The following is a 14,382-nucleotide window of genomic DNA, read 5'->3' as shown; positions in this document are numbered from 1 at the left end:
CCAGTGACTGGAACGAATTGCAAAAATCACTGAAGTTGGAGACTTTTATTTCCCTCACCAACTTTAAACATCAACTATCTGAGCACTAACAGATCGCTGCAGCTGTACATAGTTAATCTGTAAATAGCCCACCCAATCTACCTACCTCATCCCCATACTGTTTTTTATTTGATTTACTTTTCTGCTCTTTTGCACACCAGTATCTCTACTTGCACATCATCATCTGCTCATTTATCACTCCAGTGTTAATCTGCTAAATTGCAACTATTCGATCCTATGGCCTATTTATTGCCTACCTCCTCATGCCTTTTGCACACACTGTATCTAGACATTATTTTTTCTACTGTGTCATTGATTTGTTTATTGTGAAATTGGCTTGTTATTGTTTACTCCATGTGTAACTCTGTGTTGTTGTCTGTGTCACACTGCTTTGCTTTATCTTGGCCAGGTCGCAGTTGCAAATGAGAACTTGTTCTCAACTAGCCTACCTGGTTAAATAAAGGTGATTCTTTTTTTTTTTAAATGGGCCTGTATCTCAGGCAGCCTCACATTCTGGTGAGGCTGGGAGCTCAGAGGATCTGAACCCGAGGTAGAAGCCACCAGTGAGGGAGACAGAGCCAAGGACAAATACTTAGGTACCTCCGGATCCTATCTTGATTTTGATCCTGCTTGCCGTACTGTACCTGCCTGACTCTGATTTGGATTACAACCGTTTTCCTGCCTTGACTTACCTTTTGCCTGCCCCTTGAATTATAATAAACTCTGAGACTCTTACTATCTGCCTCCTGTGTCTGCATCTGGGTCTTAGCCGTGATAGTATTCATGGTAGAATCAACATTCATCTAGAAGTGTTTAGAAACATATTTCATTCTCAATTACAAGAATCAAATATCAAAAATTATTTACCATGTATTTCTATTGGACACAAAATAGTCTGAAACACTATCAAACAAAACAGCAAATCCATCCAACAAGTTTGTACACAGTAAAATCACCAGCGTTAAATTCACTGTCTCAAAAGTGATGGACTCCCATAGAGTTGTTTAGTAGCGTCAGTGCTGATAGCTAGTGTTAATTGCTACGGTGTAAAATTACTCTATTAGTGTAGACTTTTACTCAGTAAGTGTAAACATCACCAACCCGCCCATAAATTCAGTTTCTGTGTTCAAATTTCCTCATCTCGTACGCCATTGTTGGATCAACAAAATCTAAATTTGTTCCACGCAAAGGTGAGTTTTAAACAATTATTTTACTGATATTGTTTAGCCATTTTAATGTAAATACTTTATACATGGTTGTCAGACGGCAGTGTAACATAAGTCTAAAGTTATGATTGTGTGTGCAGCTAATGTTAGAGTTACTTGCGTTTCACTTATTTGCAAGTCTTTGCTAGATAGCTAGCATGCTAGCTAACGAGCTCCCCTCTGTCCTGTGCAGTTAGTCTGCTCCACGTGGTGGTTCCATGTGCCCGTGTCTCATTTCAGCACTGAGCTTTTTTCGCCTTATACTCGTTTGCTCTCTTTATTTCAGCTGCGTACTATATATTGAGGACTAATCTGATTAAGGTTAGTTGTTTATTTATCCAAATTATAACTGCATTTCTAACTTGTGTGTGATGCTTATTGATACATATTGTGGCCATTGCATCGGCAGCTAGCCAGTCTAGCTAACTGCGTTTCGCACTCGCTTTATCACCAGTTGAATTTGGCGGGCTTGTAAGACTGCTCCTCGAACATGACAACATAATATAGTGACTAGCTGGAATTATGAGTATTTTATTGAACTAATTAGGCCGTCAATATTTCGGGACAGTGAATGCGAGTTCAAATCAAAAATCAAATTTATTTATATAGCCCTTCGTACATCAGCTGATATCTCAAAGTGCTGTACAGAAACCCAGCCTAAAACCCCAAACAGCAAGCAATGCAGGTGTAGAAGCACGGTGGCTAGAAAAACTCCCTAGAAAGGCCAAAACCTAGGAAGAAACCTAGAGAGGAACCAGGCTATGTGGGGTGGCCAGTCTCCTTCTGGCTGTGCCGGGTGGAGATTATAACAGAACATGGCCAAGATGTTCAAATGTTCATAAATGACCAGCATGGTCGAATAATAATAAGGCAGAACAGTTGAAACTGGAGCAGCACACGGCCAGGTGGACTGGGGACAGCAAGGAGTCATCATGTCAGGTAGTCCTGGGGCATGGTTCAATAGTCTGTTTGCTGTAGTTTGGGACCTGCTTCAAGAAATATCAAACAAGTTGTGGTCATGATCCAATATTTTCATAATATACTTTGAAATTAGCATTGCAGGAGTATTGGTGAAAATGTTTGTAGTCATCCTTATATAATGTGTCATGATTGAAATACAAATGTAATGCTTTTTCATCCGTTTTGGCCTTATCTCGTACCAGTAACTGCTTTCAGACCTAGTCATGCTGATCAGGGTGAAATTCAATGGTGAACAAAAATATGTCAAGATCATTTACCTGACACTTGAAGAGCTTTTGATTGGAGGTAAACTTTTCATTTGTGATTGGAAATAAATGTATTGTTTTCATACCAGTCAGTCTGATTAGTCTTACCATTTACGATTGCAATTCTAATTGTAGGTTGTTTTTTAAATGTTTGTCACAGCTTTCCTGACATTTGAGATCCCACTTACTAGTTTATCAGAGGCAAAGCTGTATGATGGGTCTGGAACTGAAGTTGATGGGAATGTGTTTGAGGAGGCGGTGACACGGCCAAATCTTGGTGTTTTGAAGCTCACACTGTACAATGATGCTAAAGGTATGTTCTGGTTTTCAAGTCTTGGTTACTTGTGGCATCACTTTCAATATAACCATACATTTGACATGCATGTCTTTGTTTACGGCATAATCTTCTCTGAGTCCTGTCTGCCAGTTCTGTTGTGGGTGGTTCAGACCATGAGTCAGTTGATGATACAATACTTTTTAGCGAGGATGGAAGCCCTCCACAAAAGCGTCAAAGATCTGATGACGAAGCAAAGAATTTACATTTGTAATTCATTCTTCAATTCAATGGATTTTTCACTGCTGTTTTTTAAATATATATTTTTTTTACAGCTAATAGAGATAATGAAAATGGTTGCACATTACTTGCTCCCATATCTGCTGAATGTTAAAAATGACTTCTGTTTCAGTAGCTCAGTCGCATAATTGGATAGGCTACTGCTGACCATCCACTGCTATTGGTAGAAGATTGATCTTGTATCAAACTCGATGTGAATCAAAAATCACTCCTGATATTTAGCTGACTGGGGACCAATGCTGCTTGTGGAGATTCTGATTGCCGCCTAAACATAACATTATATTCTTGTCAGGACATCACCACGGCGCAGTGTGAGAGAAACATTTGAAAAGGCATCGTCTCCTTGTTCCCATACCTAAAGGATCCCTACACCGCATATGGATATGTAATTAAAAATTACAACTGATAAAGGGGATCTGCGTTTAATTCATCTGGTATGATATCTGAGCAAATGGGACTTGGTTATTTGTTTTTTCTTTCAAGATTAGTAACCATGTTCATTTTCTTAAGGAACATTATTACGACCCTAATAGTGGAGTAGTTCTCTTATAGAATTAAAACCATTCAAAGGAATTTGGCTTCATCAGAGAAACGACTCAACTATATTCTGGAGGGCCAACTGCTGAGAGGGAGTCCAGTCCATCCACGTTGGCTACCCTGAGTTAAGACCAGTGCCGAGAGGCCATTTCTCTTATGAAGCATTGCTCTGATGAAGAAACAGTCAAACAGAATATGAAATTGACCTTTGAGTACATGAAGAAGTTGACCCACGACCCGAGTAAATGCTCCACCATCCTAACCGAATTTCCACACTTTCTTAATGTGAAGGGCTTGGTAAGACTTTAAAAAAAACAGTTTTAAGTTGTATAAATTGTTTAATCTCTAGATGCCAATTCAGGTTGGCCCGTAATAGTAGTTCAATGAATGTGTAAGCTGGTAATTTACTCAAACTCCTTTGGATGTTAAAGTGGAATGTTTTTGTCTTATTTTTTTGTGATGCTGTTTGGAGAGGGGGCCAATAACATTCAAGCAAAAGATCATCATGCTAAGCAAGACCCTAAGCAAGGCGACTCAGGGACCTGAACTTCAGGAGCTGATCCAGATGGCAGAATCTGCAGTTGATGAGGGAACTGACACAAATGCTGAAAATTAAAGTGGAAAACCACACTACAGGCTGATCCAACGTTGATGTAATGTCCTTAAAACAAGTCAAAATGAAGCTCAGTAGTGTGTGTGGCCTCCAGGTGCCTGTATGACCTCCCTACAACGCCTGGGCATGATCCTGATGAGGTGGCGGATGGTCTCCTGAGGGATCTCCTCCCAGACCTGGACTAAAGCATCCACCAACTCCTGGACAGTCTGTGGTGCAACGTGGCGTTGGTGGATGGAGCGAGACATGATGTCCCAGATGTGCGCAATTGGATTCAGGTCTGGGGAACGGGCGGGCCAGTCCATAGCATCAATGCCTTCCTCTTGCAGGAACTGCTGACACACTCCAGCCACATGAGGTCTCGCATTGTCTTGCATTAGGAGGAACCCAGGGCCAACCCGCACCAGCATATCGTCTCACAAGGGGTCTGAGGATCTCATCTCGGTATCTAATGGCAGTCAGGCTACCTCTGGCGAGCACATGGAGGGCTGTGCGGCCCCCCAAAGAAATGCCACCCCACACCATGACTGACCTACCGCCAAACCGGTCATGCTGGAGGATGTTGCAGGCAGCAGAACGTTCTCCACGGCGTCTCCAGACTCTGTCATGTCTGTCACATGTGCTCAGTGTGAACCTGCTTTCATCTGTGAAGAGCACAGGGCGCCAGTGGTGAATTTGCCAATCTTGGTGTTCTCTGGCAAATGCCAAACGTCCTGCACGGTGTTGGGCTGTAAGCACAACCCCCACCTGTGGACGTCGGGCCCTCATACCATGGAGTCTGTTTCTGACCGTTTGAGCAGACACATGCACATTTGTGGCCTGCTGGTGGTCATTTTACAGGGCTCTGGCCGTGCTCCTCCTTGCACAAAGGCGGAGGTAGCGGTCCTGCTGCTGGGTTGTTGCCCTCCTACGGCCTCCTGATGTACTGGCCTGTCTCCTGGTAGCGCCTCCATGCTCTGGACACTACGCTGACAGACACAGCAAACCTTCTTGCCACAGCTCGCATTGATGTGCCATCCTGGATGAGCTGCACTACCTGAGCCACTTGTGTGGGTTGTAGACTCCGTCTCATGCTACCACTAGAGTGAAAGCACCGCCAGCATTCAAAAGTGACCAAAACATCAGCCAGGAAGCATAGGAACTGAGAAGTGGTCTGTGGTCACCACCCGCAGAACCACTCCTTTTATTGGGGGTGTCTTGCTAATTGCCTATAATTTCCACCTGTTGTCTATTCCATTTGCACAACAGCATGTGAAATTTATTGTCAATCAGTGTTGCTTCCTAAGTGGACAGTTTGATTTCACAGAAGTGTGATTGACTTGGAGTTACATTGTGTTCAAGTGTTCCCTTTATATTTTTGAGCAGTGTATTTCAAATAACTCTGAAATGTTAATGTCACTGGAGGAATATACCATTTTAATCAGGATCTCTTTGTTTAGGATGGGACAATGACCTATCCTCCATCCTTCTCCTGCTCCATTTGACTCCTCCTTCATCACAAGGCCGCAAAAGACCAGGAAAGATGTCTGCATCCCAAGCTGAACAGTATCTTGTCATATTCCAAAAGGTTTGTATTGACATTCTTATTCATGGGCAGTGCTGCAGCCGTTATGATGAACTAATGATGGTGTTAGTTTTTGTCTTCTTCAGTCAGGAACCAGTATCCAGGAGCACCTTGATGCGATTGACCAGAGCCGCCAACCATATCTTCTTGCAGTCGGGACCAGGAAGAGCAGCATCCATGCTTACTTCATCATCCTGGACAAGCGAGCCTTGCCGTGCAAGTCAATGAGAGCTCTTGTTGCCTTCGATGAGCTTTGCAAGACTCACTTTGTTTTTGGTACTGCTTACAATAGAATGCTGCGCAACATGTACACCTTCATACAAACAATTGTGTACAACATAGACATTGGGAAGGTTAAGGAGACTCCAAGGGTTGTTGAGCTCAGAGCTTTTTTAAAGATGGAGTTGACTTTGATTTGGAAGATGGACTATATATGAAGAGACATCCTCTCTTTTCTAAAGAGAAAAATGTGTTACAAATTCACCTCTTATGATGACTTTGAGACCGCTAATCCATAAGGATCGAAAATGGATATTCACAAGTTGGGAGGTATATACTTTACTTTGGGAAATGTTACCCCAAAGTTGAATTCAATTTTTGTAAATATTCACTTATGCGCACTTTTCCATAGCCAGGACCTTAAAACTTATGGATTGGATTCCATTCTTGAGCCAATAGTAAGTGATTTGAAAGTGCTTGAGACTGAGGGTATTGAAGTTCCCTTCTTCAGTGGTTGTATACATGGCAGTATTGTCCAAGTAACTGGAGATAATCTTGGTATACATTACCTGTTCGGTTTTGTGGAATCATTTAGTGCTCGTTATTGTTGCTGTTTTTGCCACACTGGGAAATGCACTCAGACCATTGTCAAACTATTCAGTCAAACTCAACACTACCTCATTTGTACGGTGTGAAGCATGCTTGCTTATTGAACTCTATGCTGTACTTCAATACTACAGACACTTTTTCTGTTGACATAATGCATGACATTTTAGAAGGAGTTGCACAACTTGAGGTAACTTGTGTTACAATATATACAAGCCAACTTTGTGACTGCTAAAGATGTGTACGGTAGAGTTTGTTCATTTTACTATGGCAACACAGAGAGGAGGAATTTTCTACCTGCACTCAAATTGGATGATGGGGGCAATGATTTGGGTCTAAAGGCTATTCAGTCTTGGTGTCTTTTCCGTAATTTGCCATTGATATTTGGTGATCTGGTACAGAAAGATGATAAATACTGGCAGCTGCTTTTGTTACTACTACAAATGGTAAATATTGTGTTTTCTCCTATACTAACAGAGGGAATGACTATCCATCTGACACACTTGCTAAACATCATAGACTTTTCGTGTATTTGTTTCCTGATAGAAATCTGTTACCGAAACACCACTTCATGATGCATTATCCTCGTCGTATAAGGAATATTGGGCTCATTCTTCATTCGTGGTGTATGCCCTACGAGGCTAAACATAATTTCTATAAAAAACAACTGAAGAGTTTTAATGACCTTAACCAAGAAACACCAAAATGACATGGCATATAATTGGGAAACGTTCAGCCAGGATAGACTAGCTATAGGTCCAGGAAAGATGTCAAGGCTCAATGAGCTGATAGAAAGCAATGAGATTGCTGCCAAGCTGAATGTCTCAGTGCACACATGTTTTGTCAGTTAAATGGGTATAGCACCATGGTACAGAATATCGTCTTGATTTGGTCATATCTGGTGAAGTAGTCATTGAAATGCCAGTATTTTACAAAATTAAGGCTATTGTTCTGAAAGAGGAAAATGTTTTTTGGGGTTGGGTCAGTTCTTGAAACCTTATGTTTTGATGATAATTTGCATGCATTTAAAGTTGTTTTGAAGCAAAGTCCACCATGCAAGGTATTTCATGTAAATGATATCATTTACCACAAACCTTTTCATTTGCTCATGTCATATGGAGCAAGGGATTCTTTTGACTACATTGTACTCTTACTTGATAACAGTTTAAGCCAGGGCTGGGACTTGTGGTTTGGTCATAATAAACATATTTGAATGTTGAAACAGCTTTGCTTGAGTTTATTGTGAAATTCCAAGTGCTTTTACAAAGTATAATTTAAAATTACATGGGGGAAGAGTAAATAAATGAACACTGTATAGAGTAAACACATTTTTACTCTAAAAGGAGTCACCCTAGATCAACACTTGTGAGTGTCACTATAACACTCAAAGTGTTGATTACCTCTTAGTGTTACATTTTGTTAACACCAGCCAGTATAGTGCAGTGTTAACTTTTTGCACTCCTCAGTGTTAACTCAACACTGTAACACTTGGATCACTTTTTACTCTGTGTAGAGTGGGGCCATATGTACTTGCCGACAGTGTTACATTTAACACTGTTAAATCAACACTTTCAAATTTACTGTGTAGAGTTTACAAGCTTGATGTAACCATTGTGTGCTAGGAATATGGGACCAAATACTAAACTTGTAACCACTAATACACAAGTGAATTTGTCCCAATACATTTGGTCCCCTAAAATGTGACGACTATGTACAAAAAGGGCTGTAATTTCTAAATGGTTCACCCAATATGGATGAAAATACCCCCAAAAAATGAAAGTGGACAGTCTGCACTTTAACCCCATAGTCCTTGTATAATTTCAAATCCAAAGTGTCACTGTCCCAATACTTTTGGAGCTCACTGTATATCTGATCTTATGCAAGCAGTATATTTGTTGAAAGGGGAAGGTGAATTAGGGGTTAAATAAGCAGTTGGAGCTGCAGATCTCCTTTCAAAGTCCTTTTACACAACAATGATAGCTGTGCATTCATCATTAAGTATACCCAAGTGCACGTGTTGCTCTTTAAAATGGGCTTGTCATGTTTACATTGGTTAGTTATTGATGAATAATTCTGCGTATCATAATAATTTGTAAAGTAGGAGGTTATTGATATCCCCCTTCTCCTCTTAGTGCATGGATCTAAAGATGTGTGTGAAACTTCCCTCAAGAGGTAGATCTCCAACTTGGTACTATGTAAGTGCAGCAAGTCATGTGCCAATACAGGATTAAAGGGATAGTTCACTCAAAATTTAAACATGATCAGATGTTTCCATACTTTAAATTCAACCACTCATTCAATGCAGTGAAAACATCTGACCTGGTCCCATTAGTGGGCTGTTATTGTCAGTGTCTATATTCAGTAGTAAGGCTTTTGCTGTGTCATGTTGGGATCACATGACCTGGAGGTATGCCTCACTGAGCACCTCTCCCAGGCTAGAGGTGGAACAACATCTCAGTTTCCATCTAAATATACACCCCTGGCAGGAATACAAACGAAGAATGACTTGGCAAAAAGTGTCTGCAATCATTTTGCTTAATGCTTCACAATCCACTCGGAGGAGATTATTGTAACAAGTGAGAGTATGGTCTCTTTACATCGTATATTTGAAACATGATTAGAACAATATATTAATTATCAAACAATAATGCGTAACCTATTTTACTTAATTTACCTTCTCTTTGTAATACCACAATTGTTGGGAAATGGACACCGTACTCCACGACCAGCTGGCTCCACTGGGTACGACCATGAAGGAAATCCTCCGCCTTCTCCACCGCTTCGACACCACCAGCGAGGTTCTCAATACTAGAGGTCGGCCGATTATGATTTTTCAGCGCCGATACCGGTTAATGGAGGTTCCAAAAAAAAAAACGATACCAATTAATCGGCCGATTAATTTATATTTGTAATAATGACAATTACAAAAATACTGAATGAACAATGAACTGTCACGGTCGTTATAATGAATGTCGGACCAAGGAAGAGCTCCACATGTTTCATTGAAATGAAACTCACAAAAACAATAAAGAGCAAAAAAAAAAAACGAAAACGTGAAGTCATGGAGTGCTCACAGGCCACTACACACAAACAAGATCCCACAAAACACAGTGGGGAAATGGCTGCCTAAGTATGATCCCCAATCAGAGACAACGATAAACAGCCGTCTCTGATTGGGAACCATACCAGGCCAACATAGACATACAATAACCTAATAACCCACCTTAGTCACACCGGCTCCAGTGCGGGGCGAAGTACCCACTCCCTTGTGGATATGGTACCGGGTAGAATGCCGTGCCCGGACTGGGCACCGGCGCAGAGGAAGGCTCCTGCCATGGAGCGTGACTGGACGCCGTGCCTGGACTGGGCATCAGCGCAGAGAAGGGCTCCTGCCATGGAGCTGGACTGGACGCCGTGCTTGAACTGGGGATCGGCGCAGAGAAAGGCTCCTGCCATGGAGCGGGACTGGACGCCGTGCTCGGACTGGGCCTCGGCACAGAGAAAGGCTCCTGCCATGGAGCGGGACTGGACGCCGTGCTCGGACTGGGCCTCGGCGCAGAGGAAGGCTCCTGCCCTGGAGCTGGATGTTGTGGACCGTGGAGGTCCCGGACTGTGGACCATCTCAGGACTGGGAGCTGTCGCCGGAAGCTCTGGACTGGGAACTGTCCCCGGAAGCTTGGTGCGTGGGGCCGGCACTGGTGGTACCAGGCTGGTGACATACACCTCAGGTTAAGCGCGAGGAGCAGGCACAGGAAGTACTGGACTGTGGAGGCGCACTGGAGGCCTGATGCGTGGGACCGGTACAGGTGGCACCGGGCTGGTGACACGCACCTCAGGTTGAGTGCGGGGAGGCACAGGACGTACTGGACTGTGGAGGCACACTGGAGGCCTGATGCATGGGACCGGCACTGGTGGTACCGGGCTGATGACACGCACCTCAGGGCGAGTGCGGGGAGGAGGCACAGGACGTACTGGACTGTGGACATGCAGTCCAAGGAGAGTGCGAGGAGCAGGAACAGGACACACCTGACATGGAAAGCGCACTTGAAGGAGAGTGTGAGGAGCAGGCACAGGACATACTGGGTTGTGAAGGTGCATTGGAGACCTGGTGCGTATAGCCGGCATCAATTGTTCCGCAACCTTAACACACTTCTCATGACGAGTACGGGGAGCTGACTCATGTGGCACCAAACTGATAACACGTTCCTTCAGTCCAAATCCGTGCATCCTCCACCAACTCAACAACTCTCCCTTTTCTCTCTCCTCCAAAGTCTCCTTCTTCTCCCAGACTGACTCTGGTTCACTCCTCGGCTCCGCCCACTGCTCCATGTGCCCCCAACCACATTTTTTATTGGGGTTTCTGTGGCCTTCCTCCCCGACTTTGTCGCTGTCCCTCCTTCGCTGCTTCCCGCCTGCTTCCATGGCAGACTATTGTCTCCTGACATTATTTCTTCCCAAGTCCAGGCTATTCTCTCCCTGATCTCCTTCAAAGACCAGGATGCCATCTCCTCCCGAGCACGCTGCTTGGTCCTGTTGTGGTGGGATCTTCTGTCACGATCGTCATAATGATTGGACCAATGCGCAGGGTGTGTATAATTCCACGTTTAATAAATAATAAAACTCACCAAACAAAACAGAAGAAAAACGAAACGTGAAGCTAACATAGTGCTCACAGGCAACTATGCAAAGTTAAGATCCCACAAAGCACAATGGGGAAATGGCTACCTAAATATGATCCCCAATAAGAGACAACGATAAACAGCTGCCTCTGATTGGGAACCATACCAGGCCAATATAGACATATAATTCCCCAAGATAACCCACCCTTAATCACACCCCGACCTAACCAACACAGAGTAAACAGCTCTCTATGGCCAGGGCTTGTCAGCCATGTAAAAAAGCGTTTAAGTTCCTTGCTCAGAACATGAGAACATATGAAAGCTGGTGGTTCCTTTTAACATGAGTCTTCAATATTCCCAGCTAAGAAGTTTTAGGTTGTAGTTTTATAGAACGATTTCTCTCTATGCCATTTGTATTTCATATACCTTTGACTATTGGATGTTCTAATAGGTACTTTGGCATTGCCAGCCTAATCTCGGGAATTGTTAGGCTTGAAGTCATAAACAGCGCAATTCTTGAAGCATTGCAAAGAGCTGCTGGCAAACGCAGTAATGTGCTGTTTGAATGAATGCTTACGAGCCTGATGCTGCAACTACTACCGCTCAGTCAGACTGCTCTATCAAATCATAGACTTAATTATAATATAATAACACACAGAAATACGACTCTTAGGTCATAATATGGTCAAATCCAGAAACTATCATTTAGAAAATAAAACGTTTATTCTTTCTGTGAAACACGGAACCGTTCCGTATTTTATCTAATGGGTGGCATCCATAAGTCTAAATATTGCTGTTACATTGCACAACCTTCAATGTTATGTCATAATTATGTACAATTCTGGCAAATTAGTTCGCAACGAGCCAGGCGGCCCAAACTGTTGCATATACCCTGACGCTGCATGCAATGAACACAAGAGAAGTGACACAATTTTCTTAGTTTAATATTGCCTGCTAACATGAATTTCTTTGAACTAAATATGGTTAGGTGCATTCGTGCAACGATTGTGCTTTTTTTGCAAATGCGCTTTTGTTAAATCCTCCCCCGTTTGGCGAAGTTGGCTGTCTATGTTAGGAAGAAATAGTCTTCACACAGTTCGCAACGAGCCAGGCGGCCCAAACTGCTGCATATACCCTGACTCTGTTGCACAGAACGCAAGAGAAGTGACACAATTTCCCTAGTTAAAAGGAATTCATGTTAGCAGGCAATATTAACTAAATATGCAGCTTTAAAAATATATACTTGTGTATTGATTTTAAGAAAGGCGTTGATGTTTATGGTTAGGTACACATTGGTGCAACGACAGTGATTTTTTTTCACGAATGCGCTTGTTAAATCCCCCATTTGGCAAAGTAGGCTGTGATTCAATGATAAATTAACAGGCACCGCATCGATTATATGCAATGCAGGACAAGCTAGATAAACTAGTAATATCATCAACCATGTGTAGTTAACTAGTGATTATGTTAAGATTGATTGTTTTTATAAGATATGTTTAATGCTAGCTTGCACCTTACCTTGGCTCCTTGCTGCACTCGCATAAGAGGTAGTCAGCCTGCCACGCAGTCTCCTCGTGGAGTGCAATGTAATCGGCCATGATCGGTGTCCAAAAATGCTGATTGCCGATTGTTATGAAAACTTGAAATCGTCCCTAATTAATCGGCCATTCCAATTAATCGGTTGACCTACTCCATACCTCTGATGGAGGGCCTCCTACCACAGGTCGTCACAGTGAGCCAGTCCCCCAACCTACCCAGCCATCCACCCAGGTCAGCGATGCCCGACTGTCCCTTCCGGAGAAGTATAACGGCACTCCATTGAAATGCCGTTGCTTCCTACTCCAGCGCTCCCTCTATTTCGCCTATCAGATGGGAGCCCCCACCACCGAGAGGTCCAAGGTTACCACGGTCATTTCTCTGCTGACCAGACCAGTGTTGGAGTGGGCTACGGCATCTGGGAGAGAGGAGAGGAGGAGCTGGGTTCCCATGAGAGGTTCATGGCTCCGTTCAGGTGGTCTTCAACCATCCTCCAGAGGGCAGAGGGAGGTGAGTGACTTTCACAACTCCAGCAGGATGCCCAGAACACTGCGGAGTACCGCCTCACCTTTTGGACTGTGGCGGCCTCCAGCTGATGGAAGGAGCTGGCGCTCTGTACTCTATTCTGTAGTGGACTGCGCAAAGAGGTCCAGATGGAGTTGGCATGTCAGACAAAGGACAAAATATCCTTGGACGCTCTCATCGTGATGGCCATCCGTCTGGAAAACCTTCTTCGGGAGCTCCGGTGTCCACCTCGTCACTCACCTCCCTCCTTTGGCTGTCCTGAGGCAGAGCCTGAAATCATGGAGGTCGGAGCCACACACTTCTTCACGTCAAAGCGGGGTCGCCTTAGACAGCTGAGACTATGTCCCTATTGCGGCCAGGAGGTGTCCGGTGCATTCCAACCTGGGGTCCACGCCTACCCCGTGACCTTCCGTCTCCCGTGGCTCCAACTTAATAACCGCAAAGGTCAAAGGTGACAATCACTGCCCGGGGGCCAGGATGCTGGAGAACATTCTTTCCCGCACCCTGTGGTTCCACGTCGGTGGAGGGTCCTGTGAGTGTCCTCCAGCCCATCAATCAATCCTCCCATATCGTTGGCTCATGTTTTGGGACATAGATGTGGGCATCCACCAGGTTCTGGAGAGGGAACCCGCTCCTTCTACCTGCCCTCCAGAGTGCAGCTACATCCCCACGGGGGTGAGAGAACGGCTGTTGACCTGGGAACACACATCCCTCGCCGCTGGACACCCAGGTATCACCTGCACCATCCAATCCCTCTCCAATAAATACTGGTGGCCCACCTTGGCTCAGGACATCGCCCACTATGTCAACTCATGTTCGGAATGTACTCAATCCAAATCCAATGATTGGGTTCAAGTCCAGGCTCTGGCTGGGCCACTCAAGGACATTCAGAGACTTGTCCCGAAGCCACTCCTGCATTGAGTTGGCTGTTGCTTAGGATTGTTGTCCTGTTGGAAGGTGAACCTTCGCCCCAGTCTGAGGTCCAGAGCGCTCTGGAGCAGGTTTTCATCAAGGATCTCTGTACTTTGCTCCATTCATTTTTGCCTCGATCCTGACTAGACTGGAGCCAACGGAACGGAGTCAAATCTGGTTTCCATATGTTTGATACCGTTCCATTCA

At 44.0% G+C, this 14,382-nt stretch overlaps 1 protein-coding gene across 1 annotated transcript; it reads left to right on the top strand.

The window, feature by feature from the left end:
- The first annotated feature begins 1,544 nt into the window (after positions 1–1,544).
- LOC118386470 (uncharacterized) lies at positions 1,545–7,771 on the top strand. The gene is made up of 3 exons (XM_035774198.2): positions 1,545–2,783; positions 5,634–5,761; positions 5,845–7,771. The coding sequence occupies exons 1-3, from the start codon at positions 2,618–2,620 to the stop codon at positions 6,193–6,195; spliced, it is 645 nt and encodes a 214-aa protein (XP_035630091.1). The 5' UTR covers positions 1,545–2,617; the 3' UTR covers positions 6,196–7,771.
- The last annotated feature ends 6,611 nt before the right edge of the window (positions 7,772–14,382 follow it).

Source organism: Oncorhynchus keta, chromosome 7 (genome assembly GCF_023373465.1).
Source record: "Oncorhynchus keta strain PuntledgeMale-10-30-2019 chromosome 7, Oket_V2, whole genome shotgun sequence".
NCBI lineage: Eukaryota > Metazoa > Chordata > Actinopteri > Salmoniformes > Salmonidae > Oncorhynchus > Oncorhynchus keta.
Note: the sequence above shows the minus strand (reverse complement) of the source record. Positions and strands in the feature narration are given on the sequence as shown.

Coding starts and splice junctions, on each gene's coding strand:
- LOC118386470 (XM_035774198.2), top strand. CDS start 2,618: ATGTTTGTCACAGCTTTCCTGACATTTGAGATCCCACTTACTAGTTTA. Junction 2,784..5,633: donor ACTGTACAATGATGCTAAAG/GTATGTTCTGGT, acceptor CTCTTTGTTTAG/GATGGGACAATGACCTATCC. Junction 5,762..5,844: donor ATCTTGTCATATTCCAAAAG/GTTTGTATTGAC, acceptor TGTCTTCTTCAG/TCAGGAACCAGTATCCAGGA.